The sequence below is a fragment of the Perca fluviatilis genome, chromosome 15 (genome assembly GCF_010015445.1).
Source record: "Perca fluviatilis chromosome 15, GENO_Pfluv_1.0, whole genome shotgun sequence".
NCBI classification, from domain to species: Eukaryota; Metazoa; Chordata; class Actinopteri; order Perciformes; family Percidae; genus Perca; species Perca fluviatilis.
In genome coordinates, this window is record NC_053126.1 from 25,761,593 (window position 1) to 25,788,621 (window position 27,029).

Genomic DNA, 27,029 nt, shown 5'->3' on the forward strand with positions numbered 1-27,029 from the left:
AGATGGCTCTCTTGTGATGCTCAAAGCTCAAAAGAGACAATGCTGTTGAGTTTTTCAAATGTATAATTTTGGCGCTTTGAGCATCAAAAGCTGAGTGCCATCGAGTTCCATTATATTGGAAAAAGGCAGACATCTCTACGGCTGAATGCTGGGCAACTCACACTAAATCTATGTGTGGAAAATATGTATTTTTGTTTTGGGGGTGAACTGTGAAGGTGTTTAATTGGTATAAATAAAGTCTTCAATAACTAGATACTGTGGGTAATGATTTTTCTACAAAGTTAAAGGGACAGTTCATGGTTTCTGGAAATAGACAGGTAAGAGGAAAAATATGTATTTTTTTGGGGGGTGAACTATCCCTTTAAGTGTGTAAAAAAAAAAATCAAAACACACAGTATCCAGTTACTTAAGACTTTCTTCCTACTAACTAACTAAACACCTTTAGGGATGTAATAATTTACCATCATGGCGTCAACAGAATATAACCCATGCTTGCTCATTCCCTGTAGCTGTAACTAACCACAATAACCTCAGTTGTTCAGTTCAGTTCAAAGTTGCTTCGCTTCAGTGCAAAGACTCGTATCCCAAGTTGGTTTTGCGTGCTGGAACTCACATGGTCGTTGACACATGCAGCCTCTTTTCTTTCCATTAACCCCGTGGCATTTTCATGTCAGCCGCACAAATGGCTCATTTACATCATCTCTCTCTAGCAGTGCAGTTTAGCAGTATTTCTCATAACTGAGCCTCGATTTTATCACATGGGGATGTAGAAATTGCTTAAATCCTTTCATAAATAGGCCATGGGCCCCAGACCCCCAATGCATTTAATGCATGAACAATTTACCAAGGAACACTATTATCTAAGAATGTTTTCATTGTAAGTAATATACAGTACAGGCCAAAAGTTTGGACACACCTTCTCATTCAATGCATTTCCTTTATTTTCCTGACTATTTACATTGTAGATTCTCACTGAAGGCATCAAAACTATGAATGAACACATATGGAATTATGTACTTAACAAAAAAGTGTGAAATAACTGAAAACATGTCTTATATTTTAGATTCCTCAAAGTAGTCACCCTTTGCTTTTTTTGATAGCACTGCAAACCCTTGGTGTTCTCTCAGTGAGCTTCATGAGGTAGTCACCTGAAATGGTTTTCACTTCACAGGTGTGCTTTGTCAGGGTTAATTAGTTGATTTTTTTCCCTTAATAATAAAAAAAGCAAAGGGTGGCTACTTAGAAGAATCTAAAATATAAGACATGTTTTCAGTTATTTTACACTTTTTTGTTAAGTACATAATTCCATATGTGTTCATTCATAGTTTTGATGCCTTTAGTGAGAATCTACAATGTAAATAGTCATGAAAATAAATAAAAAAACGCATTGAGTGAGAAGGTGTGAACACAAACTTTTGGCCTGTACTGTACAAGTATTGCAGAGTAGAATGCATAGAGTTTGGTCTAGACCTACTACTTATGATTTGACACTATATATAAAATTGAATTGAATGCAATTAAAACCCTTTTATAATATTACATTCATTACATTTTTGGCAGCATCTTTTTAATTTATTCATTCTTTAAATGATGTACAGTTTGTAATGGGTTACAACTTACGTGCACAAATGTAGTCATATAAATAAGATTCATTCATTTCAATTTGATCTGAAAAACATTTCCACGGTCTAGTCATTCATCACAGAAAACAGGCAGCCTTGTTGTTATGACAAAAGATCAATTTGTTTTATTGTAATTTTATGGAAATAGAAAATGGCTCCCCTTTTTATGCCACCTTGTGAGTGTTACTGTCACAGATATAGTAAGTAAATTACAGTAGCTGCAGACAGAAGTTCCCATTCAGGGGAGGTTTTGGCCTCCTGTAATTGTCCGTGCTAGAAAGTTTTTCAGTAAAGTTCCACTTACTTCCAGCAGGAGTCTCACTGCCTCGGTCTTGCCACACAAGGCAGCTTCATGCAGGGCAGTGCCCGCTTTGGTCTGTCTGTTGATGTCGATACCTGCCTGGATCAACAGTCTGACAGCAGGGGCAGAGCGGGGGGGTGAGGGGGGAGAGAGAGAGAAAGGGTAACGGTATGAAGAGGAGAGAGGGGGAGAAAGAGAGAGGTGTCAAAGGATACACAGGATTAGGAGAGAAAAACAAGAAAAACATTAAGAGATAAAAAAAAATCTTAATTTGCTTTATCTTGCTGAATTAAATGACTGGAGAAAGACAGAAATATAAAGTGAAGCATGGTATACTGCTCCTGATTTAAATGAAATGACTGGTATTACTCTATAGTTCTCTTAAAAGGATAGTAGATTTCTTGAAGTGGGGTTGTATGAGGTACAGGGTTTCCCCCAGTGTTTTGCAAGCCTTGTGGCTAGGCCTGCACGGTAAATCGTTATAAAATTGCGATCTCGATTCACCCCTGTTCGCAATTTATTTTTATTATTTTTCTCCTTCAATTAATTTATTGAAAGCATTTGACATTGACATGTTTTAATTATGTTAAGACATGTTCAAGGAGCTCAGATAGAGCCTGTATCAGGGCCATATTTAGTTCAATGTGTTATATGTCACTATTTTTGGTAGCCTACTTTATTCACCGAAGCCTCTAGGTTTACAGGCTTGTGGTGATGCACAATGTGCTATAGGTGCCAAAAAAATCTACGTTTGGTACTGCCAATTTGTTTTGTTTTGTCATGGTTCATGTGTGCGATAAACATTACACTTCGTGAGAAAAATAAATTGTGGCAGAGAATCGTGATATCAATTCTAAGCTAAAAAAATCGGGATTCATATTTTTTCCCGAATCATGCAGACCTACTGGTGGCCCACTGGGCTTAAGTCACCCCCCACCAGGCGTGAGCCACTGGGAATCTTTTTTGAATGTACTTTTAAGAATATTTTTAAACGACAGGTACAGTAAAATGGCACGGCTTAAAACTTAGATGTAGCCATATTTTCAAATCTCCAGTTAGCTTTTAGCATCGACTTAATGTAGGGCCCTATGGAATCTGTCTTATAGCTTTAATAAATTCTCAATTTCTCAATTCTGTAAATGATTATTAAAGAAACTATTGAGCTCTAGATTAATGCTGCCATCAGTCTGTGACTGGCCCCAGCTGTGCCCTCGTCGAAAAAAAAAGAAGACACTTGCCACGGGCTTAACAACTTTTCTGGGGGAAACCCTGAGGTAAATACAGTTTCTCACAAAAGTGAGTACACCCATCACATTTTAGTAAATATTTCATTATATCTTTTAATGGGACAACATTGAAGAAATGACACTTTCAAACTGCTACAATGTAAAGTATTAAGTGTACAGCTTGTATAACAGTGTAAATGTGCTGTCCCCTCAAAATAACTCAACACACTGCCATTAATGTTATTGTTGATTTGCATTGAGAGATGATTTTATGGAAAGTACCCCATGGTATGGTGAAGGGCATGTGATGATGTGGGGCTATTTTAATTCCAAAGGCCAAGGGAACTTTATCAGGATCCATAGTATCCTGGATCCATGAAATAACTGGTCTTTAAAAATAAAAATCTGCCTGCCTCTATGGGAATTTAACATAGGGGTGTACTTACTTTTGTTGCCAGCAGTTTAGACATTAATGGCTGTATGTTGAGTTATTTTGAGGGGACAGCACATTTACACTGTTATACAAGCTGTAAACTTAATACTTTACATTGTAGCAAAGTGTAATTTCTTCAGTGTTGTCCCATTAAAAGATATAATGAAATATTTACTAGAATGTGAGGGGTGTACTCACTTTTGTGAGATACTGTATGTATAGTCAGTGTATAACCTGCAGTAGATGGAGGTCAGCATGCCCACAGTTTGGAGAAACAGACAGGAGTACTGACACGGAAACTAAGCAATGTACTGCTGTGGATGGAGGCAGCAGCTAAAAAAAAAATCTATATTAGCTTACGTGTACGCTATATTTAGAATAATTTCACCTCTTTACCTTGCTGTCAGAAAGCCCATTACGACGTTATATACATCTATGCTGTTGTCAAAGCTACCAGACTCTAATTAATTAAATCTAATTAGAATTTTACCTCTCAGAAAACGAGAGTTGCTGTCTACTGCTGCCTCGTCTGGTTAATTTGTCTTATTCTGTTACTCTGGTGAATCCAGACTAACCCTTTAAAACACCAATTTGGTATTTTAATGTATTAGAACATCACCAGCCTTATACTTTAAATGACAGGTTGAAGGTTAAAAGATCAGATGACAGGAAGTACAGTAAAAAAAAAAAAGCCGTAACAAACACCTTACATTTTTCCTTTAACTGTGTGTATGTGTGTGTATGTGTGTGTGTGTGTGTGTGTGTGTGTGCATGTGTGTGTCTTTCACAGACTGCTGGCCCTGCCTAATGATCATCATTTATCAGTGTCACTTCTAGAGAGGCATGCTCTACTCAATCAACTATGACAGGCTTTATTTTCTCGCTTTCTCTCTCTCTATCTCTCTCTCTCTTTATTTTTCTCTCCCTGTCTCTCCTTCTGTCTTGTCTTCCCTCAGTCACAGTCTTCTCTGATCTTTCAGTCTCTCCCTGCTTCCCTTGGCGTCTATGTCTGCGTCTGCCAGGCAAACAAAGCCATGTACCGACAGACACACACACACACACGCACGCACGCACGCACGCACGCACGCACGCACGCACGCACACACACACACACACACACAGCCCAGAGTTACTTAAAAATTAGAGTAAAAATAGACTTTGTGGTGTGTGTTTATTTTCCATGGCACACCGTTCTGCTGGGGGATCTTTCATCCCGAAGCTTTGTGCCGAATGCTGACATCACCACGGCAACAAAAGTCACTTTGCCATGATGCTCTTTTGCAAAAAACAAACAAACACAAATTGGACGCACATCCCCTTCGAGATGAGATTATAATGACTTGACATTTAGCGTGACAGAGGAGTGCCATCATGCAGATCTGCAGTCTATCCAGTCTTACTGTAAAACTTATTTAGGAGTAGCTGACTGATGCATCGTCTCTCGCTGTATGACAACCCAATTATTCCTTCACTTAATTGGATCAAATTGTCCCCCTGTTGTGTTACAGTACATATCTGTTTTCTGCACGCTCAGGAGGACTTTAAACCCAGTGATTTATTTGAAATGGTGTGTGTGTGTGTGTGTGTGTGTGTGTGTGTGTGTGTGTGTGTGTGTGTGTGTGTGTGTGTGTGTGTGCGCGCGTACCTGATGATGTCTATGTGTCCGTTCTTGGCAGCCAGGTGGAGAGGAGACGTCCCGTTGGGGTCGGTGGTGTCTCCTTTTTTGGGCTCCAGCAAAGCAGCACACATATTACTGGACAGCAACAACTGGACCACCTACACACAACAAAAAACACACACACACACACACACACACACACACACACACACACACACACACACACACACACACACACACACACACACACACACACACGGAACACATCTGATCATTTCCGCCGATTGTCTTCAGGTGCTGCGGTTTTTGAAAAAAAAAGGTCTAAAAGCGTAGGTTCTTACCCCAACTCTGCCGAACTCACAGGCCAGGTCCAGAGGTGTTTTGCCTGCGTTGTCCACAATACACGGGTTGGACTGGTGCTGCAGCAGCATCTCCGACTGGAGACAGGAAACACACACACACAAAGCAAACACCCACCGACACATGAGAAAAAAAAACAAGAGATATTAAAAAAAATCCATACCACGTCTTGGCAGAGAGCCAAACGTCACACCCTGGCTACCTTCTGTTCCGCTGGCTTCTACAGCAACTAACACGGGTGGGGCCTAGTGAGAACAGCTAACCTGCATTTCTTTTGGACTTTGTGGGATGTAACCAAAGACACCAGAAGAAAATAAACAGACTTTATTGTTATAGCACTTTTCATACATTTACATGTAGCACAAAGTGCCCCCCCCACACACACACACACACACAGCTATACACACATAACACATTATCACCCCAGCACCATTCACCTACCCACCCACCCACCCCTAAATCGATTTCAATCCTTAAAAATAGGACCCCCAGCTGAACTGAGCTGAGGAAACGCCATCATCAGTGAGGAAACCTCACAGGCATGACACTGAAAAAGCAAAAGATACTTAAATATATACTATAGAATATAAACTGTAGAAAAACCAAAAGATACTTAAATATATACTATAGAATATAAACTGTAGATTGTAAAAATAAATAAATATAATATAGTAGAATAATAATATAGTAAATAAGTAGAATAAAAAAAGTTATAAAACTAACTATAACAAACTACATATAAATAAAAAATAAAAAATAGACTATAAGTAGATCGATGAAGAAAATGAATTAAATAAGTTGTTTATAAAAAGGGAGGTTTTAAGTTTGCCTTTGAAAAACTTCAACACTCTCTGCAACCAACATGACATACGTATAACGAATGCCACACAGAAATGCCCCAGACGGCCTGCAGATTTCAGATTTGAACCCACTGCCTTCTTGCTGTCAGGCAGCAGTGCTCCCTCCCAACACAAACAAATTGCAAGGATAAAAAAAAAAAAAGCACAATTATGCAATGCATTCACAAACACAAGCAGTTCCAAAGACACACGCATTACACAAAACACACATGCTTGCTCAGAAAACGTGTCACGCCCTGTTAAAAATCCAAAGCACTACAGATGTCCTCAGAAATGACGGGCTGGGCAGACAAACACATCAGCACACACATTAATACTCTGTTTATTTCCATCTAAGTGTCTTTAAACATCATTGTATGATAAATCAGAACATTGATTCAATGTGTAATATGTGTGCTTACCACAATGAGGTAATGAGTCAGAGCTGGATGGAGTTGTAGTTGTAGTTTTAGTCCCTAATTTAGTTAGGGGGTTGTATCAATTCTGTTTCCCCGTCGAGATCTGTTCCCCCCCTACCTAAACCCTGAACCTTTTTTCAATAATACAATTGCATAACAAGTCTGGAAACGATCCAAACAGTTCTGTTAATCAACTAAGTGTTTAACTGGCTAATCGTTTCAGTTGGACTTGTAGGCCTATCTCATTGTTGGGCAGTGTAATTTATAATAAAACATAATATTTCATAAACTACATGTGTTTTGTGTGCATAAAATCTTAATTTGTAAAGTATCTACTAACTAAAACTGTCAGGTTAATGTAGTGGAGTAAAAAGTACAATATTTCTCTCTGAAATCTAGCCGAGTAGAAGTAGAAAGGGGCATGAAAAGCAAAGACTCAAGTAAAGTACAAGTACCTCAAATTTGTACCTTAGTACAGTACTTGAGTAAATGTACTTAGTTACATTCCACCACTGCCGCAGGGTGACGGCGAGTTGCGTTTCTCCAAAAGTTGAATCGGTCTCAACTTTTCGCCGCAGCCCGCTATGTTTTTTTTTCCCTCTCCCCCCTGCGGCAGCCCCCCGCCGCAGCCTAAACACACTCCCCCCATTCAAAACGAATGGAAAGACCTGCAATTTCGCCGGACCGTCTGAGGACCGCAGCAGCATGTGTGAATGCAGCCTTAAAAAGAACCCATCCCTGTAGGCCCGGCAGCATGTCCCTGTATAACGCCCTTAGAGGAGCACGGCGACATCAAGTAAAAGGACAAGCTTGGTTAAAGCGGTAAAAGACTAAGAGGGATAATTCCCCACCAGAGGGATAAGTGCATTGTGCTTTCTAATGCACCTTAAAAATGGAACAAATTAGGAGGAAAAGACAAAAATTAGATTCCCTCGTCTCAGATAAAAAAAAAAAAATGTCTCGCCATACTTGTTAAAGCAAATGCCTCTCAAATCTTGTCTGTGCCTTGCTGGATGTTAAATGATTCATGTTTTTAATCTGTGGTCTGTTTCAGGTTTTGTAATATTTGATTTGTTTGCCCTTGCACACTGGGAGCACCCTGTATAAATCATGGTTATTTAATCAAACAGAAGCAGGGGTTCTTCAGTGTTGGAGCCAGTGGATGCTGAGAGTCGCCCTCCTCCAGGGTATGTCAGCTGCTGTAGTCTGCTATATTTCATTGTTGTTGCTTCGGCAAGCCTGCAGCAGCACTGCAGCGTTTCCCCTCATAGTTTTTTGTTAGCTGGAAAAGCCTCTGTATTTACCCTGTTTCGTTTTGTTTCCTAACTCGTGTTTCTTACATAGTCTTTTTTTTTATTATTTTTGTAAATAGGAAAAATGGGCACTATGTATATGGCAGGGACCATTGCATTCACTAGATAAGAACAAGACATAAGTGATGAACGTAAAGGCCCAGACACACAGAGCCGACGGCCAAACGTCGGCAGAAAAGGCTGTGGGGCTGTTCAGTCTCCCTGAGTTGGTCAAAAAAGAGCCTCGAAACAGACCGAAGCGACGAGACGTAATACGTCTCCATAACAGCAGGCAACGCTAATCAGTATCGTCGCCCAAAAAATTTAAACTGGCAGCTGATTGGACGAACGCGTCACGTGGGTCTGGTTCCCTGGAAATTCAAAGTCACGTTCAGAATACGATCTCACATTGTACTAAAATAGTTCACTGAAACATGTTTCTGAAAACATTTTAAGCGAGAAATAGGCCGTGCTGAATCTGTCTTCATTTCAGATCGACAAAGGTCAGTTTAAAAGATTTTCGTCAGATTTTGAGAGCCTCTAGTCACGCTCATTCCGCTCCCCGTTTCCAGGTTAGCACTCTACCAATCAGATGGGTCATTTGAGTCCAACTGCCAGCAGTGTCCGCCCCGCCAATTATACATGTCAAATCGGCCAAAATGAAGGACGACGGCTCCTCGGACGGACGACAGCACGGAACACACCGAACAGACTCGAGTCACTGACCTCGCCAGACTGTCCAACGGCCGATTATCGCCTCTGTGTGTCCAGGCCTTAAGAGTAAAGTTAAAGGCAACCTGATTCCAGATCCAGTACATGAGTTGTTTTCTATTGTCTCAGACTTGTCTTAGACTCATTGGTATTTGGACTTGAACTTGTCTCGGTCATTGGACTCGCCAAATATTCTAAAGTATATTCTAGAGCACTGTAAACTTTTTTTTTCTAAAGTAACTTCCTCTTTCAAAACAACACCATTGATGAAGTGTGCTTGTTCAGAAAACAGGTATTACTTTAATGCAAAATCCATCTACAACGGACATTGACATTGGTCCTCGGTATAGGCCTGGCTGCGTCATATACCTCAATCAACAGGCATCTATCAGTTTCATTTTGGCCACAGACAGTCAGCGAGCACTTTTTCTTCAGGACAAGTAATAAGTTCAAGACTGGTAACATGTCCGTTTTTTAATGACACCTGTATTGCTTGTTATTTGTTACATTTTCCATCAGTAGTCCAGAATGTTCTTGTTACACCAGAATAAAAAGACCCAACATCTAATTTGTAAAGTTGCACTTCAGCTTTATGTGACTTAGGCTTAAGTGAAACTGTTAATTGTACTTAAAGTAATGTGGCCTAATTTGAGCTTTTCTTTCTCGGTCTTGACTGTCTCTCATTTGGACTCAACCTTTCTCTTGACTTGGACTCAAACCGTTTTGGACTCGGTCTCGACTAGTCCTGGTCTTGGACTTGACTATACGGCCCTGTCCAGATCTATGAATCTCGTATTTGTGCAGCGATCCTTTTTCACAGCAGACATTTTGACTTGTCACAACAGGTAAAACACAGGTGTACCTAATAACACTGATGCAAAGTAAGTGAAAACGCCTGCATGGGTGGATTACAGCTGTGTAGGGGCTTTAAGAATGGAGATGTCATCCTCCTATATAGCAGCTACATTACGTAGCTAAAGTACCTAGCGACGAAAAACGGTGAACATGGAATTGTGAAGTAACAAAAAAGGGGCATTTCAGTCTTATTATCAGGCTACATGTATGTTCAACTTGCAATAACTGTACAATAAGTTGGCCACTTGGGGCAGCAGAAACAAGGTATTAACACAACACTGGCATAACAATTTTTAAAATCGATGTGTAAACATGTAAGCAAACAGATACAGAGCTACATTAGCATTCATTTGGAGTCGTGTCTGTGGCCAACTGATGAATGTCCAATTTTCACTCTTATTTAGCTCTGTTTTTGGTCTCTGCCAACTCCTGAGGGAAATATTGCTTATTTTAGCTAGTTGCTAACTGTGTCTATCTGCTGTTTGGTGCTGGGCAGGTAGTGTAGGCTACAGTGGGGGGTTTAGATACTTTTTATAGCTGAAAGCAGCCATCAGAGCAGTAAGAGTGAACTAAAACAGTAAGATTATGGACCAGAAAACCCAAACAATGAACTGAAAGACACAGCTCTGTAAAACCGCGAGCAACAGAAGAGTTGGGTAATAATTCTGCGAGGGTCTGTCACTGCATAAGGGCCCTTTCACATTCCATTGTAAACATTTGATTATAGCTGCTATAAAGGTGCCAACAATCTCTACTAACAATAAATCCTTTTAGCTTCTGCCCATTTTACTATTTCAGAACAATAGGATGCTGAATTACATATGAGTTATGACAGATGGCTTGTTTTTGACTCATGTGTGGTTAGTATACAGGGAAATCAGCTAATGATCATCTGATCTGGGTGGCAAAAAAAAAACCTTCGTGTTCTTGCCTGAAGCTCCACTTTGATCTCTGTTTTTGGGAGAACTGCTATCACTCACCACGTCGTAGTGGCCGTGCTGTGCTGCCAGGTGGAGAGGAATCTGTCCTTCATCTGATTGGCCGTTGACAGATGAACCGGACTTCAGCAGCATCTTCATAGGCTCCGCCTTCCCCTGCCACGCTGCGTAGTGCAGCGGCCGCATACCTGCGCACACAGAAACACACAGTGTGAACACAGCAAGAACACAGAGATTTATATTATTATTGATCAGTGAGGATTTATGTCTGTGTGTGTGTGTTGTGTGTGTGTGTGTGTGTGTGTGTGTGTGTCAGAGTGTGTGGATGCAAAAATGAGTATCTCTGATTATTGTGCAGATCAATTACCCAGCAGTAAATTACCCTGCCGCTATAGTCACATAATTATCAAAGACACAAACGACAGCTGAGCCTGTGTGTGCAGAGGTGTGTGTGTGTGTGTGTGTGTGTGTGTGTGTGTGTGTGTGCCATTTCCCCCTCACCTTTCTGGTCTCTGATGTCGACAGCAGCCTGTGACTCCAGCAGCAGAGTGATAAGCTCCAGGTTCCCATTGAGCGCCGCATGATGCAGCGGAGAAAACCTATAGTACACACACACACACACACACACACACACGTCGGTGATAATAGCAAAGCTTAGCATGACAAATAGATTTAATAGCAGAGGATTAGAAGCTAAGGGAGAGATGGGATGGTGGGAGATGGAAAATAATGCACAAGAGGAAGGGTATTATATTATGTAAAGAATACAGTGTGTGCTTGTGTGTGTGTGTGTGTGTGTGTGTGTGTGTGTGTGTGTGTGTGTGTGTGTGTGTGTGTGTGCCAGGCGAATATACGGAAATGCACGCAAAGACACACATAAAATCCTTTTCTTAGTCTTGCTAATACACACCTATCTGACTCATATCAACAGTGACATGTGTCACCTTCCTCCTCTCTACGACTCTCCGCTGTTTGCCTTCACAGACATCTTTATGAGGGTTTCAACCTCAGAGTGATGACCCACATTGCTAAGGTGGCAAGTTAGGTTTGCGGCCCGTCACAGTGGCTCAGTGGTTAGCAGTACTGTCCACAGCAGGCGGGCACCGCTGAGTACTGGGTTACTGGCATTTTCTCCCCGTGGGTTTCCTCCGGGAGCTCCGGTTTCCTCCCACCATAAAAACATACGTACCATGGCATTACAAATGGTGTTGGTCCCTGGGCGCCGGAACATAGCTGCTGTCGACTGCTCCTAATCAGTTGGGATTGGTTTAAAGCGGTCAGTAGAGGATAGGATGTGTTGTCAGCGGAGCCAGAGGACAAAAAGTAAGCCATTTAATTCTTAAGGCTGATTTAAGCGTCTGCGTCGAAATGACGGCGTACCCCCGCAGACCCCTCTGCGTCGCCGCGAAACCCCCCACCGAGCCCTCTTCCGTAGCTCGACGTGCACCTCCAAAAATGTGTAACTTTGCGTCGAGGCGACGCAGACCGCAAGGACTGTGATCGGTCTACTTTGTTCTGGCTGTGTGTTGATAGTCGGTGTTTCAAGCAGCCTAATGACATCAGCTTTATCAGCAAATAAACTCAGACATAGTTTGGTTACAATGACGGGGTTATCCGTTTGTAAAGTGTCTATATGTCAGTAACGTTTTGAAATTAGCACTTCGCCAGCAAGCAGTACTTTGTGGGCAGTTGTGCTGAAGTGTGCTTGCTAACATAACATAAACTGGCTGGCAGACACCTCGCAAATAACCTCAGACTTATCACCCCCCCCCTAGCGTTGCGGCGGTGAAACGCAGCGCGATGCAAAGCAACCCCCGACGCAGAACTGGCAGATTAGCGTGTAGCTTCTGAAACTTCAAATGCGAGAGTAAAGGGAAACCCTGTTGAAATCCTAGACATAACGATAATATTAAAGTGATGGTTCGGAGTAATTCACCCTAGGGTCCTTTGCACCATGACCTCGAGCCAAACACCCCCCCAGAAGCTTTTTTCACCTGGGTCTAACATTGGAAGAGTTAGCTAGAGTAGCGTTATCAGCTGAATAGCTTAGCGCAGGGGCTAATGGACCCACGTTTGTATCTTGTAAGTTACCCCACTAATAATGCCCAAAATGATACCAAACGTCTACAAGTAGTACAAATAGGTTATGCTCTCATAAAACGATGGATTGTAAAGTTTGTAAGTACACCAGAAGGTTATGTAAATAACTCTTGCCTGCTGGCTTCTGCTCTCTGCTGTTGTTGTTGCTGCTGTAAGACGAGTGCTTAGGGCCGTCTACAAATTACAACACCGAAAAGAGATGCAACAAAAATATCTATTAATTTAACTTTTTTTTTTAAATAAGTGCTGTAGTATAACTAGCAGGAGACAAGTAATAATTGAGGTAAGTTTGGAGACATTACCTTATTTAATCATTAAATTAATAAATATTTTTGTTGTATCTCTTTTCGGTGTAGTAATTTGTAGACAGCCCTAAGCACTCGTCTAACTGCAGGTAGCAGCAGCAGCAACAGAGAGCTGAAGAGAGCAGGCAAGTGTTCATAAACTTCTGGTGTACTTACAAACTTTCCAATCCATCGTTTTATGAGAGCATAACCTATTTGTACTACTTGTAGACGTTGGTATCATTTTGGGCATTATTAGTGGGGTAACTTACAAGATACAAACGTGGGTCCATTAGCCCCTGCACTAAGCTATTCAGCTGATAACGCTACTCTAGCTAACTCTCCCAGTGTTAGACCCAGGTGAAAAAAGCTTCTGGGGGGGTGTTTGGCTCGAGGTCATGGTGCAAAGGACCCTAGGGTGAATTACTCCGAACCATCACTTTAAGTTTCCCCGGGGTTGTGGTTATGACATTAATGGATACAATACAAATAACAAAACATCAGAAAAGAACCATGCAGATTGTTTAATATCTTCAAACAGATACACGCCGGTCTTCATCTATTCTAAAGGAGTAGAGCCTGAAATGGAATTTAAACCGCCTCTGCTCTAACATTTTCTCCATAAGAACTCCTCTCAGATGTCTAGTTTTTTATTACGTGCATTGGGAGATATCTCCTCTTTGCTCTGACCTTGACTCATGTTTGTAGCACATTCATTTCCTGGCTCACCGTATTCCTCTTGTAACCAGCCTTGAACAACATCCCAGTTTCCACTGACATCTTTCTTATCTACCTTACGTCAATACCCGCTCAAGCCTGTCATTTGTCTGTTATACTGTACTCCCCTGTGTTTCATTAAACGTCAGAACATTATTAAACTGAACCCTGCTTCGTGTCACTTTGTTCCCCGAGCGCTCGTCGCTGCTTTCAGAATCAACTCACATGGGTCAAGCCACTAGATTAGAAAGAAGAGGACACAAACCACAGAAAGAAGTATGATCGGAATGTTCGCAACAATGTGTATCATAGAAACAGGAACCCAACTAGGAGTCAACCAATAGCTAAAATTCGATTTTATTTATAGTACCAAATCATAACAATAGTTATCTCAAGACACCTTACAGATAGAGTAGGTCTAGACCACACTCTATAATTTACAAAGACCCAACAATTCCAGTGATTCCCCCAAGACCAAGCATTTAGTGCGACAGTGGCGAGGAAAAAACTTCCTTTTAGGGAGAAACCTCGGACAGACCCAGGCTCTAAAAGACATACATAGGGCCTAATTTACTAACACTAGCGCAGTTTGCGCTGCGTCTGTTTATGCGAGTTCGGTAATAGCGCACGCTATGCTTCCACATTTTGCGTAGTATTTATCAACCCTGACACCCATCAGGCAATCAGCGTCTTTCTCCGCCCACTATACCGTAAATTGCGCTGTAGCAAAGCGGTACTTGTGCTATGATATGGCTGAGTGCAGACTGCGATATTCCCACTGCTGATGCTATGACTGTTTGAAATGATCCTGATGCCAATATTTGTAATGTAGCGAGGAGTTTAACAACTGGTGGAATGGGATGTGAACGCTGAGTGGGAGATTCAATTTCATCTTTGATTTCTTCCAGTAACTCTAATATTGCATGGCTGCTTGATCTGTAACGCTAAATGATGTTGTGTTCACTGACAAAGTGTGATTCTTGTGTTAAAAATATTTTCAGCCTCGCCTATGTCTTCGTCTTGCTCAAATTACTGTTGCCATTTCACCAGCGGCATAAAGGTCTACGAGGAAACTCGATTGCGGCTGGTTTAGACCTGCTTTTAAGAGGCGGAGAGTTTTCCCCGCAGAATAGAGGCGCGCTCTTACTGACAGTCTTTGTAAATACCACGGAATATATAATTAGGTGCACTTTGCGCTTATCCTCCCACCTTTTCGGGTGGAACTCCCACTTTCCCCACGACCCTCCCACGAACGCATATTGAAAGCGCAACTTGTCTCTTCTCGCTCATGTGGCAGACAATCTGCGATTTTTTAAATAGCCCGCATCGGTTACGTCCGTCTTTGCGACCAATTAGCGCCTGGAAACAGTCGCAAACGGCTTGATAAATCTAGCCCTGAATGTTCTGTAACCATGGAGATGATGCTAGCTTTACAGTATGAGTGTCAGCCTTTCTTTTAATACATCCACTGTGTCAGCTTGAAAGCTACTGAATCTCTATTTTATGTGTGTATTTTGTTTGTGTGTGTGTGTGTGTGTGTGTGTGTGTGTGTGTGTGTGTGTGTGTGTGTGTGTGTGTGTGTGTGTGTGTGTGGAGCAGTATACCAGAGAGTGACCTGCTCTAGTTTATTCACCCCACATCACCCGTCGCTCCTTCCCTCTTCTCCTCCTTCTCTCTGCCTGCACTTTGGACTGTCGCCTTATTTTCCTCTCCTCTTTCCTAAACCTCCACTACCTCCTCTCCCTATTATCTTCCCGATATACTTTTCTTCATCACCTTGACTCTTTAGAATTTCACTATTGCAACTACAGCTACTAAATTGAGCCACTCAGAATGGACCTGCACTGCAGTGAACTGGGACCAACAAGTTGGGAACCACTGGCCGAATTACTGTGTACTTAATGTACAACCTTGAAACGTTTGAAATGTTTTATTAGGGAAAAAAGTCATATTAGTGCAATACTGTTGATACAACTGTTTACTCTTTATTCACTTTACTTATATTTTTTTATTGGTTGTTTATCTGTAGTGTCTTTTTTTCGTACTTTTTTTGCACTATCCCTTGCTGCTACAACATTGTGAAGTTCCCCGTTGGGGGATTACGGTAATAAAGGATACTGAATCTCAAAATCTTGAACCTATAATGGGCCAAAATATGGGGGGAGCATTCCTATTGAAGCCCGGTATTCATGTACTGTTGGAGTCAACATTGGAAAAAGAAATGGAACTGAATTGTGATCGAACCTTAAAATAAAATATGAAGTGAAGGTGTCAGCACGTTGAAGCATCTTAGCACAACCAACACTGAGGCAGACGGAGGAGCGTTCTCTCTGCGCATGTTCCATCACCCACTATTGTATCTCCATGACGACTGTGTCTTCTTCTCCTCGTTTGCCCCTCCAGGGTAAAACAGGGATAGCGTTACACAATGCTGCACTGGCAGAGTGCACTGTGCACTGTGTGTGTGTGTCAGTGAGGGTGCATGTATCGGGGAGGGAAACCCTTCCTATTGCCAAGTAGTAAAACCTGCCATGCAACATTTATACCCTCTTCTCCTTTTCTCCTCCACACATCCGCCTCTCCTCTCTCTCTCCTCACTCTCTCTTTATCCATCTTCCTCCGTATCTCCATACCTCTTCAGCCTTCAACTACTTCCCTCCGCAGCTCCGTCCTCTTTATCTTCCTGTACTTCCTCTCTGGTCTCTTCCATTATGCCTCCTTCCATCTCTACTCCTCCGCCACATTTCTTACCATCTACTGCTTCCAATACCTGATGCTGATCCCCAGCTCCATGTCTTACCCCATCTCGCTTCCCTTTCCCTCTAACTAAACACTATAGTGGTACGTAACCAGTGGTGGAATGTAACCAAGTGCATTTACTCAAGTACTGTACTTTAGAACAAATTTGAGGTACTTGTACTTTACTTGAGTGTTCTCTTTTCATGCCACTTTCTACTATGTACAGTGTAGTGGAATTGTACAGTGTAGTGGAATTATATTACTGCATTTAACCCATCTAAGTATTAGGAGCAGTGGGCAGCTATACATACAGCATCCAGGGAGCAACTTGGGGTTCAGTGTGTTGCTCTAGGACACTCTGACATGTTGATTTGACGTGGACCCAGAGGAGCACGGGATTGAGCCGCCAACGTTGTGGTTATGGGGCGACCACTCTACCTCTGAGCCACATATTCATCTGACAGCTTTAGTTACTTTACAAATTAAGATTTTTGCACACCTAACACATGTAGTTTATAAAATAGGATGTTTTGTTACAAATTAAACTACCCAACAATATACAGGCATACAAGTCCAGCTGAAATGATTAGCCGATTAAACGCTTCGTTGATTAACAGTACTTAAAGGTCCCATGGCATGAAAATTTCAAAAACTTTTAACATTAATATGAGTTCCCCCAGCCTGCTTATGGTCCCCCAGTGGCTTGAAATGGCGATAGGTGTAAACCGAGCCCTGGGTATCCTGCTCTGCCTTTGAGAAAATGAAAGCTCAGATGGGCCGATTTGGAACCAAAATTTGTAATTCTGCACCAAGGCTGAATTTCGGGAATTACAGTATTAGATAGATATATAGAAGATACAGTATTAGGGGATCACTAAGGCCTATATAAAAGCATCCAAAAAGCAGCATGTCATAAGACCTTTAAGTAAAATTACTAATACCAACATACTGTAAACATACTCTGTTACAAGTAAAAGTCCTGCATTGAAAATGTTACTGAAGCAAAAGTATGTACTTATCATAAGGAAAATATACTTAAAGTATTAAAAGTAAAAGTACTCAATGCAGAAAAATGTAATGTTTAAGGTCAAGTGTAAGCATGGCAAGCCACAGTAAACCCAAACTTACCAAAACCTCACTGCTCCACTGTCTCTGGACCAACATTTTATGCATCTCCATTTATTTTTTTTTTTTTTTTTTTTTTTTTTTTTTTTCCCCCCCCCCTTTTTCCCCTCTTTTTTCAACCCCCCACCCACAACCCCCCCCCCCCCCCCCCCCCCCCCCCCCCCCCCCCCCCCCCCCCCCCCCCCCCCCCCCCCCCCCCCCCCCCCCCCCCCACACACCCCCCCCCCCCACCCCCCCACACACACACACACACACACACACACACACACACACACCCCCCCCCCCCCCCCCCCCCCCCCCCCCCCCCCCCCCCCCCAAAACACACCCCCCCCCCCCCCCCCCCCCCCCCCCCCCCCCCCCTCCCCCCCCCCCCCGTGCCCCCCCCCCCCCCCCCCCCCCCCCCCCCCCTCCCCTCTCCTTTTTCCTCTCCTCCCCCCCCCCCCTCCCCCCCCCCCCCTCCCCCCCCCTCCCCCACCCCCCCCCCCCCCACACCCACCCCCCCAACCCCCCCCCCATTTTTTTTCCTTTTATTCTTCCCCCCCCCATTTTTTTTTTTTTTTTCAAACAAAGAAGGCAAAAAAGAAAAAAAAAAAAAAAAAAAAAAAAAAAAAAAAAAAAAAAAAAAAAAAAAAAAAAAAAAAAAAAAAAAAAAAAAAAAAAAAAAAAAAAAGAAAAAAAAAAAAAACAAAAAAAAAAAAAAAAAAAAAAAAAAAAAGCAAAAACCCCCCCCACCCCCCCCCCCCCCCCCCCCCCCCCCTCCCCCCCCCAACACAAAAAAAAAAAAAAAAAAAAAAAAAAAAAAAAAAAAAAAAAAACAAAAAAAAAATTTTAAAAAAAAAAAAAAAAAAAAAAAAAACCACCCCCCTCCCCCCCCCCCCTCCTTTTCCCATTAAGCGGGGTCCCTTTTTTTCCCCCCCCCCCCCTCCTCCCCCCCTCCCCTCCCCCCCACAACCCCCCCCCCCCCTAGGTTTTGTTTGTGGTTTTTGACACTTTTCAGTTCTTTCCATAATTATCTCCTCTTTCGCGTGTGTCTTTTTGTTTTCGTCGTGGTGGGGGTTTTGTTGTTTTGGGCCCCGTGGTTCCGGTTTGGGGGTTTTTGACCCTCCCTCTGCCATTTGGATTCAGGTCTGGACTTTGACTTGGCCATTCTAACACCTGGATATGTTTATTTGTGAACCATTCCATTGTAGATTTTGCTTTATGTTTTGGATCATTGTCTTGTTGGAAGACAAATCTCCGTCCCAGTCTCAGGTCTTTTGCAGACTCCATCAGGTTTTCTTCCAGAATGGTCCTGTATTTGGCTCCATCCATCTTCCCATCAATTTTAACCATCTTCCCTGTCCCTGCTGAAGAAAAACAGACCCAAACCATGATGCTGCCACCACCATGTTTGACAGTGGGGATGGTGTGTTCAGGGTGATGAGCTGTGTTGCTTTTACGCCAAACATAACGTTTTGCATTGTTGCCAAAAAGTTCGATTTTGGTTTCATCTGACCACAGCACCTTCTTCCACATGTTTGGTGTGTCTCCCAGGTGGCTTTTGGCAAACTTTAAAGGACACTTTTTATGGATATCTTTAAGAAATGGCTATCCTTCTTGCCACTCTTCCATAAAGGCCAGATTTGTGCAGTATACGACTGATTGTTGTCCTATGGACAGAGTCTCCCACCTCAGCTGTAGATCTCTGCAGTTCATCCAGAGTGATCATGGGCCTCTTGGCTGCATCTCTGATCAGTCTTCTCATTGTATGAGCTGAAAGTTTAGAGGGACGGCGGGTCTTCGTAGATTTGTAGTGGTCTGATACTCCTTCCATTTCAATATTATCCGCTTGCCGTGCTCCTTGGGATGTTTAAAGCTTGGGAAATCTTTTTGTATCCAAATCCGGCTTTAAACTTCTCCACAACAGTATCTCGGACCTGCCTGGTGTGTTCCTTGTTCTTCATGATGCTCTCTGCGCTTTAAACGGACCTCTGAGACTATCACAGAGCAGATGCATTTATACGGAGACTTGATTACACACAGCTGGATTCTATTTATCATCATTAGTCATTTAGGTCAACATTGGATCATTCAGAGATCCTCACTGAACTTCTGGAGAGAGTTTGCTGCACTGAAAGTAAAGGGGCTGAATAAATTTTGCACCACTTTTTCAGTTTTTTATTTGTTAAAAAAGTTTGAAATAGCCAATGAATTTCGTTCCACTTCATAATTGGGACCCACTTGTTGTTGATTCTTCACAAAAAATTACAGTTTTATATCTTTATGTTTGAGGCCTGAAATGTGGCAAAAGGTCGAAACGTTCAAGGGGGCCGAATACTTTTGCAAGGCACTGTATGTCCGTGAACAAGGACGATATGATGGTTTTGAAGGATGAAATGCTAATTGGTTTTTCCAGTTTGAGAATCTTTTGCAGAGCATTCCAGTCGCGAGCGGCAGCAGATTGAAAAGATGCGAGACCAGAGGCAGAGTTGGTTTTGGGAATGCTTAATTGAAGATGAAGTGAGGACCGGGTGTTGTATGTGACAGACTTTGGCTGCAGCAGGTGACCTAAGTAAGGAGGTGATCGGCCAAGACGGCTCTTGTAAATGAAAGTGAACCAGTGGATCTTACAGCGAATGTGAAGGGAGGGCCAGTTGACAGATGAACATCAATGTCTTGCAAGGAACCCTGTATATAGTGTCACCATAATCTAACGTGGGTAGAATTGTCATTTGAATGAGAGTAAGTTTGGCAGAAGTGGTGAAGTGGAGCGGTTTCTGTAAAGGAAACCGAGTTTGGCCTTGACCTTCGATTGCAGCTTTGATATGTGGATGGAGAAAGAAAGTGAAGTTTCCAACCAGATGCTCAAGTATTTATATGCAGTGACTTGTTCAAGAATAGTCCCCTTGCAGGTGGTAATGTTGAGGGCGGGAGAAGGCGTAGTACCCTTAGGATAAACTCACATGACTTAAGTTTTGGAGGTATTGAGAGTAAAGGTGTTGAAATTAATCAAATAATCGATGCATCGAATCGTGGACATGGACGATGCTGCATCGATTATCGGCCGGGCCATAATCATTTATTTCTGTTTACAATTTAAAGTATGCCTAACAACCTTTCTGTTTACATATTCTGTTATGTTTTGCACATTCAGGAAGTGCCATGTGCTCAGTGCTGTAGTTTTATGTATCCAATTTATTTAGTATTAGAGCACTGCAGAATGTTTTGTTTTTGAAGCTTGAAAAGCTATGAATTAAATATCCTATATGGCTTTAATAGAAAAGGTATTTGACGCATCGTGATGCATCGAGATATCGAATCAAATTGAATCGCTGACATGGTAATCGTGATCGAATCGAATCGAGAGATCAGTGAAGATTCACACCTCTAATTGAGAGTGAGTTTGAGTTGGCGAAAGACTGCTGTAGTTAGTCATCATCACATATCCTTCACCATACCTAGAGATTGGCATGGTTTTATTTCAGTTAGCCTAATAGCTAGTTTGATTTGCATTGAGAGATGATTTTATGGAAAGTACCCCATGCCAATCTCTAGGTATGATGAAGGGTATGTGATGATGTGGGGCTATTTTAATCCCAAAGGCCAAGGGAACTTTATCAGGATGCATAGTATCCTGGATCCATGAAATAACTGGCCTTTAAAAATAAAACTCTGCCTGCCTCTATGGGAATTTAACATAGGGGTGTCTATACTTATGCCCCCTGTATTTTAAGGAAGAACATTTATTTATGTACGATACATTATTCATGCACAAAGAAAATTGGTGTCCTTAAAGGTTGGATTTTTCCTCATTTTTTTAATTAAGGCATTAAGATCAATTTCCAAAAAGATGTTTTTTATTCCTCTTTTTAGTCAACTTTAGCATGGGTGTGTAAACGTATGCAAGCTACTGTATATGTGACAAATAGAGGTGTGAATCTTCACTGATCTCCCGATTCAATTCGATTACCATGTCAGCGATTCAATTCGATTCGATATCTCGATGCATCACGATGCGTCAAATACATTTTTACTATTAAAGCCATATAGGATATTTAATTCATAGCTTTTCAAGCTTCAAAAACAAAACATTCTGCAGTGCTCTAATACTGAATAAATTGGATACATAAAACTACAGCACTGAGCACACGGCACTTCCTGAATGTGCAAAACAACAGAATATGTAAACAGAAAGGTTGTTAGGCCTACATTAAATTGTAAACAGAAATAAACGATTATGGCCCGGCGGATTATCGATGCAGCATCGTCCATGTCCACGATTCGATGCATTGATTATTTGATTAATTTCAACACCTTTAGTGACAAACCCTCTCGATCTGCTCATTTCTACATCACTGTCTCCACTTTGCTGCTACTCTGTTTTCTAATAGACCTAAAAACATAAAATAACGCTGACCAGCGTTGGTTGGATTCCTGCTGTTTTTTGTTTTTTATGATTTGCAAACACCAGCTGATTGACACCACTTAGGAAATGCTGTTTTACGCACGCGCCCCGCACCCACACCCACAAACACACACACACACACACCAGATGAGGAAAGTCTGTGGTAAAAGATGCCAATTAGGAGCTTTTTTTTAACAAAGTGAGTTCATTATGAGTCTCCCGAGCGAATGCCAAGAAGAGTAAACAAATCTAAAATGAATTGTGCAGACTCATTAGCCATGTGCGCTCAGCATCAAAACAAAAAATTTAACTTGATCCATGCACTTATTTATGACTTATTCACACACAGCCATGTTGGCATCAGCCAATAAGGAGCACTTAATACTGTGGGAGGAATTTAGGGGCAAAGAGGAAATAAGAGTAAACACACTAATTAGATTACACTGTTCAGTTTCACTTAGAGTGGCAAAGCAGCACTGAGAATGGCTTTTGATCTTGATCTTTACAGAAACCACTTTATTTAGCACGGTTTGCAGTCTTTGGGCTCGATTTGATGACTCTTACAAGGGCTGACGCTGTGGTGACTCACGGTTGGAGCAATTAGCATTTCTACCATATGTTGTTTCCTGCTGCACTGTGCAGACAGGCGTTTATCATGGATGAACAGATACTGGAAGTGCCAAAAGGATGGAAAAAGTAAGGGGGCCACCACCAGCACATGGAAGAGCTGCAATGATACGGACTTAAAATTCATCTTTTGTTTGTTTATGTCAAATTCCAGCCAAAATCTTTAAAGTGGGTGAAGGAATTTTCCTTAATTTAATTGTATGTATTTATTCATAAGGACAACGCACATTAACCAACATTTCTGTAAATGTGCCAGTGTTAGCCAGCCGGCTAATTTTCAACTGTAGTCCTAATGGCCCTGACACACCAACCCGATAATCGTCCGTCGGACAGTCTGGCGAGGTCAGTGACTCGAGTCTGTTCGGTGTGTTCCGTGCCTTAATTTTGGCCGACCCGCATTGCTGGGTCGGAGGGCGGAAAGTCGGACTAACCCGGAAATAACGAGCGGGACGAGTGACGAACGCCTCTCAAAATCTGACTAAAATCTTTTAAACTGACTTTTGTCGATCTGAAATGAAGACAGATTCAGCAACTGCACGGCCTATTTCTCACTTAAAATGTTTTCAGAAACACGTTTCGGTGAACTATTTTCGTTAAATACGAGATCGTATTTCGAACAAGTCGCCATTGTTATCGGCTTGAGAAGCCAGACCCACGTGACGCGTTGTCATTTCCCGGTTTTAATTTTTTTTGTATTACGTCTCGCGGACGTGCAGAACGTACGCTCAAGACGGCGTCGCTTCGGGGTGTTCCGAGGCACTTTTTGGACCTCGGGGAGCCGAGTGATCAGCCCGACTGCCTTTTCTGCCGACAGTCAGCTGCCGGGTTGGTGTGTCAGGGGCTTTAGATGTAGATGTTTTGAGACTAGAGCGATTCTAATTATAAGAATTATTCAGGATAGTACAGTGGGTAAAGTAAACTGGCAAAGCAGCTATAAACTACAGTGGATATGTGGCTCATAAGAACAGACTGTTTGAAGATGCTCCGCTTGAACATGACGAGACTGAGAACACTGGAAGCGCAGGAACTTCCCCTAGGGACAAGAAACTTTTGAGAAACTCTGGAACAAAGCCTGGGTTTCCACCGGAGGAACCAGGGACCAAATGTAGTCCCAGGTGTAAATCTTTAGGGGCTGTAGGAAGTTTGTTGAACATCACTGATTGGGTAACCACAGAGACCACATCAACCACGTGTGTGCCGCCTTGTTCACAAAATAAGGAAGCACTGGGATGCGACTATTATCAATATGGGCGAGGGGTGGACATTACAGGGTGCAAACAGGTCAAGAGCAGTGGGGAAATTAAACTTTGATGATAGAGATAAATAACCATCAAACGCATGTCTCTTTTTCATTTGCTTATTAAATCAAACTCAAACATCAGAGTTACGCAGCCGTGACTACAAAGAATAACATGATGACTCTGTGCCATTGTCTCTTCATGTACAGCATATAAACTGCGTTTCAAACACCGTCATGTTTATTATTTTTTTTTTTTAATCCACTGTCGGCCTAGTTTTTTTCTCATCCGATGCGGTTGAAACACAAACAGGAATGCTCCAAAGGAATGCTTTTGTTTGGTTCCTGACTCTGGTTTCTCCAGTTCCATAGTTCTCGGAACTATTCGGTTGAAAAAAGGGCTGAGAGGTGCACCAGAGTTGTGGTGCAACTCAAACATCTCAGCAGCAAGAGACTGTCCTCCCCCGAAGAAACGCTCCCCCATAAATCGCTTGTTCAAGCAGCAATTACGACTCACATTTACATTTATAGTGACAAGCCGCCGTAACAAATTCAAGGTAATGAGGCAGGTTGGGGTGGGGGAAACAAATACAGGACTTCAATCAAGGAGACCGTGGTTCGTACAAAATCACGTTCTGCGTCACGGTTCTGCGTCACGTGCATAACCAGAAGTTAAGTAACGTAACGGATGTACTGATTTCAAACTGCGACCGTTACTTTCTTTGGTTAAGATATAACTATGGAGGGGTGCCCGGGTTGCCCACCTGGTGGAGTGTGCGCTCCTTACAGCAATGGCCGCAGGTTCGATTCCGACCTGCGGCCCTTTACTGCATGCCGTTCCCCCTCTCTCTCCCCTGTCCTGTCTTAAAGGAACACGCCGACTTATTGGGAATTTAGCTTATTCACCATAACCCCCAGAGTAAGACAAGTCCATACATACCCTTCTCATCTCCGTGCGTGCTGTAAAGCTGTCTGATGTCTCCAGCGGCATCAGCCCATCACAGAACATTAGACACAGCCATCTTCTAACCATAAAAAAAACGGGAACTATATTCTCAGGCGGAAGAATATAGTACTTGGGCGGAGTGATATGCTCGCAGCAAGCCTGTCTGAGAATATAGTTCCCGGTTTGTTTACGGATAGAAGATGTCTGTGTCTCATGTTACGTTGTTTTTTGAACACGCTGTGACTCTACAAATCACAACATGTAAATAGGAACATGTTGGCGTTATTTTGTCCACTTGTCTGGTAGAGCAGTAGGCTAGTTGGAACCAGTTACCTGCAGGATCTGTGCTGGGCTAAGCTAATGCTGGAGCCGTCAGACAGCGTTTCAGCACGCACGGAGATGAGAAGGGTATGTATCGACTTGTCTTACTCTGGGGGTTACGGTGAATAAGCTAAATTCCCAATAAGTTGGCGTGTTCCTTTAAGCTGTCCTATCAAATAGAGGCATAAACATGCCCAAAAAATAATAATAATAAAAAACTCCTCTAGTAGAGCTGGACAATAATTCAATATGTAATAATGTAATTCAATCTTTCAATGGAATCATATTGTAGTGAAATCATTCAATTCAATTCAATTTTATTTATAGTATCAAATCATAACAGAGTTATCTCGAGACACTTTACAGATAGAGTAGGTCTAGACCACACTCTATAAATATAAATCATATATCGTGATACAAAATTACGTTGCCTAAAAAGATAATAACAAGCATATACTAACTAAATTTTCTCAGAAAATCCGTTGTGAAACATTTTAAGGGTATATCATTTGAAGAATTGCAGATTTGTTTTTTATTGTGAAACTATCTTGGTGTTGATCATGATCATGTTCACAAATTCACAGTTTTCATTTTCAAGGGACCCCTTTAAATTGTCACGTTAGATTTGCACATTGTTATTTTTGTGCATGCATGTAAACATAGTCAGTACGTATATAGCTGGAATTCTTTTCTCTCTATGATTTCACTTAAAACTGTTTACCACATTACTGATGACTATGGATTGATTGATTATTTATCTAAAAAATATTTTTTGAAACCTTTTATTTGTCACGCATATTGTAATAGCTGTTCTTCATCAGCAGCGGACTATACATATTCTCAGAAATGATTTGACAATGTGAACCTGTTGTGTTTCTGCTCCTCATTCTGTCTAGCCTGGTTGACACCAGACCCTTCTCAGTTGTAACTGAGGGTGGGTCTTGGCAAGGTTCATGCACAGCCCATTTCCAAAGGGGCGTCACCAACGGACGCCACTCAAATGCCTCTGGGCGCAACTGGATAGTCCTTCAACCAACGGGTTGCTGCGCGTCGGTGGCCGTCACGTTGAATGTAAACAAAAAGCTGCTTGCCGTCGCTGCGCTGTCGTCATCGTGTAAAGCCCGCCTCAACGGTTATGATTGGTGCCTCGATTTGGAAAAATTGGAAATGGGCTATATTGGCCAGACTGACTTGCAGAGCAAATCTCAAATATGCCGGAAGTTTGTCAGGGTTTTCCCAGGCTATACTCTGTCTGCAATTAGTGGGCAAGTTTGTGTGCAGGGTCTCAAACCTTAAAGGTCCCATGACATGGTGCTCTTTGGATGCTTTTATATAGACCTTAGTGGTCCCCTAATACTGTATCTGAAGTCTCTTTTATATAGACCTTAGTGGTCCCCTAATACTGTATCTGAAGTCTCTTTTATATAGACCTTAGTGGTCCCCTAATACTGTATCTGAAGTCTCTTTTATATAGACCTTAGTGGTCCCCTAATACTGTATCTGAAGTCTCTTTTATATAGACCTTAGTGGTCCCCTAATACTGTATCTGAAGTCTCTTTTATATAGACCTTAGTGGTCCCCTAATACTGTATCTGAAGTCTCTTTTATATAGACCTTAGTGGTCCCCTAATACTGTATCTGTACCAAAGCTGAAATTCAGCTTTGGTGCAGAACTAAAGCCACTAGAGCCAGTCCTACAATGAGCTTTCCTTAGTATGTGCCATTTCTGTGTCTGAAGCTATTGAGGAGGAGAGAGGGAGTGGCAAGGTGGAGGGTGGGGGTGTGGCCTTGACCAACTGCCACTTTTCTCGTTTGAAAGCCATGATGTCTCTCTCTCATGGGTTGGCCAAATTCTCTGGGCGGGCAAAGCAGAGAAGGGGAGGTAACCTTGCTTGTTATGACCTCATAACAAGCAGATTCCAAAACGGCTCATCT

General features: G+C 42.2%; 1 protein-coding gene across 1 annotated transcript in view; it reads right to left on the reverse strand.

Moving 5' to 3' along the window:
- caskin1 (CASK interacting protein 1) overlaps nucleotides 1-27,029 on the reverse strand; it is a 151,733-nt gene that overhangs the window by 55,253 nt on the left and 69,451 nt on the right. The window contains 5 exon segments of the mRNA XM_039823944.1: nucleotides 1,927-2,035; nucleotides 5,228-5,358; nucleotides 5,542-5,637; nucleotides 10,657-10,802; nucleotides 11,116-11,213. Coding sequence (XP_039679878.1) covers nucleotides 1,927-2,035; nucleotides 5,228-5,358; nucleotides 5,542-5,637; nucleotides 10,657-10,802; nucleotides 11,116-11,213 — 580 coding nt within the window.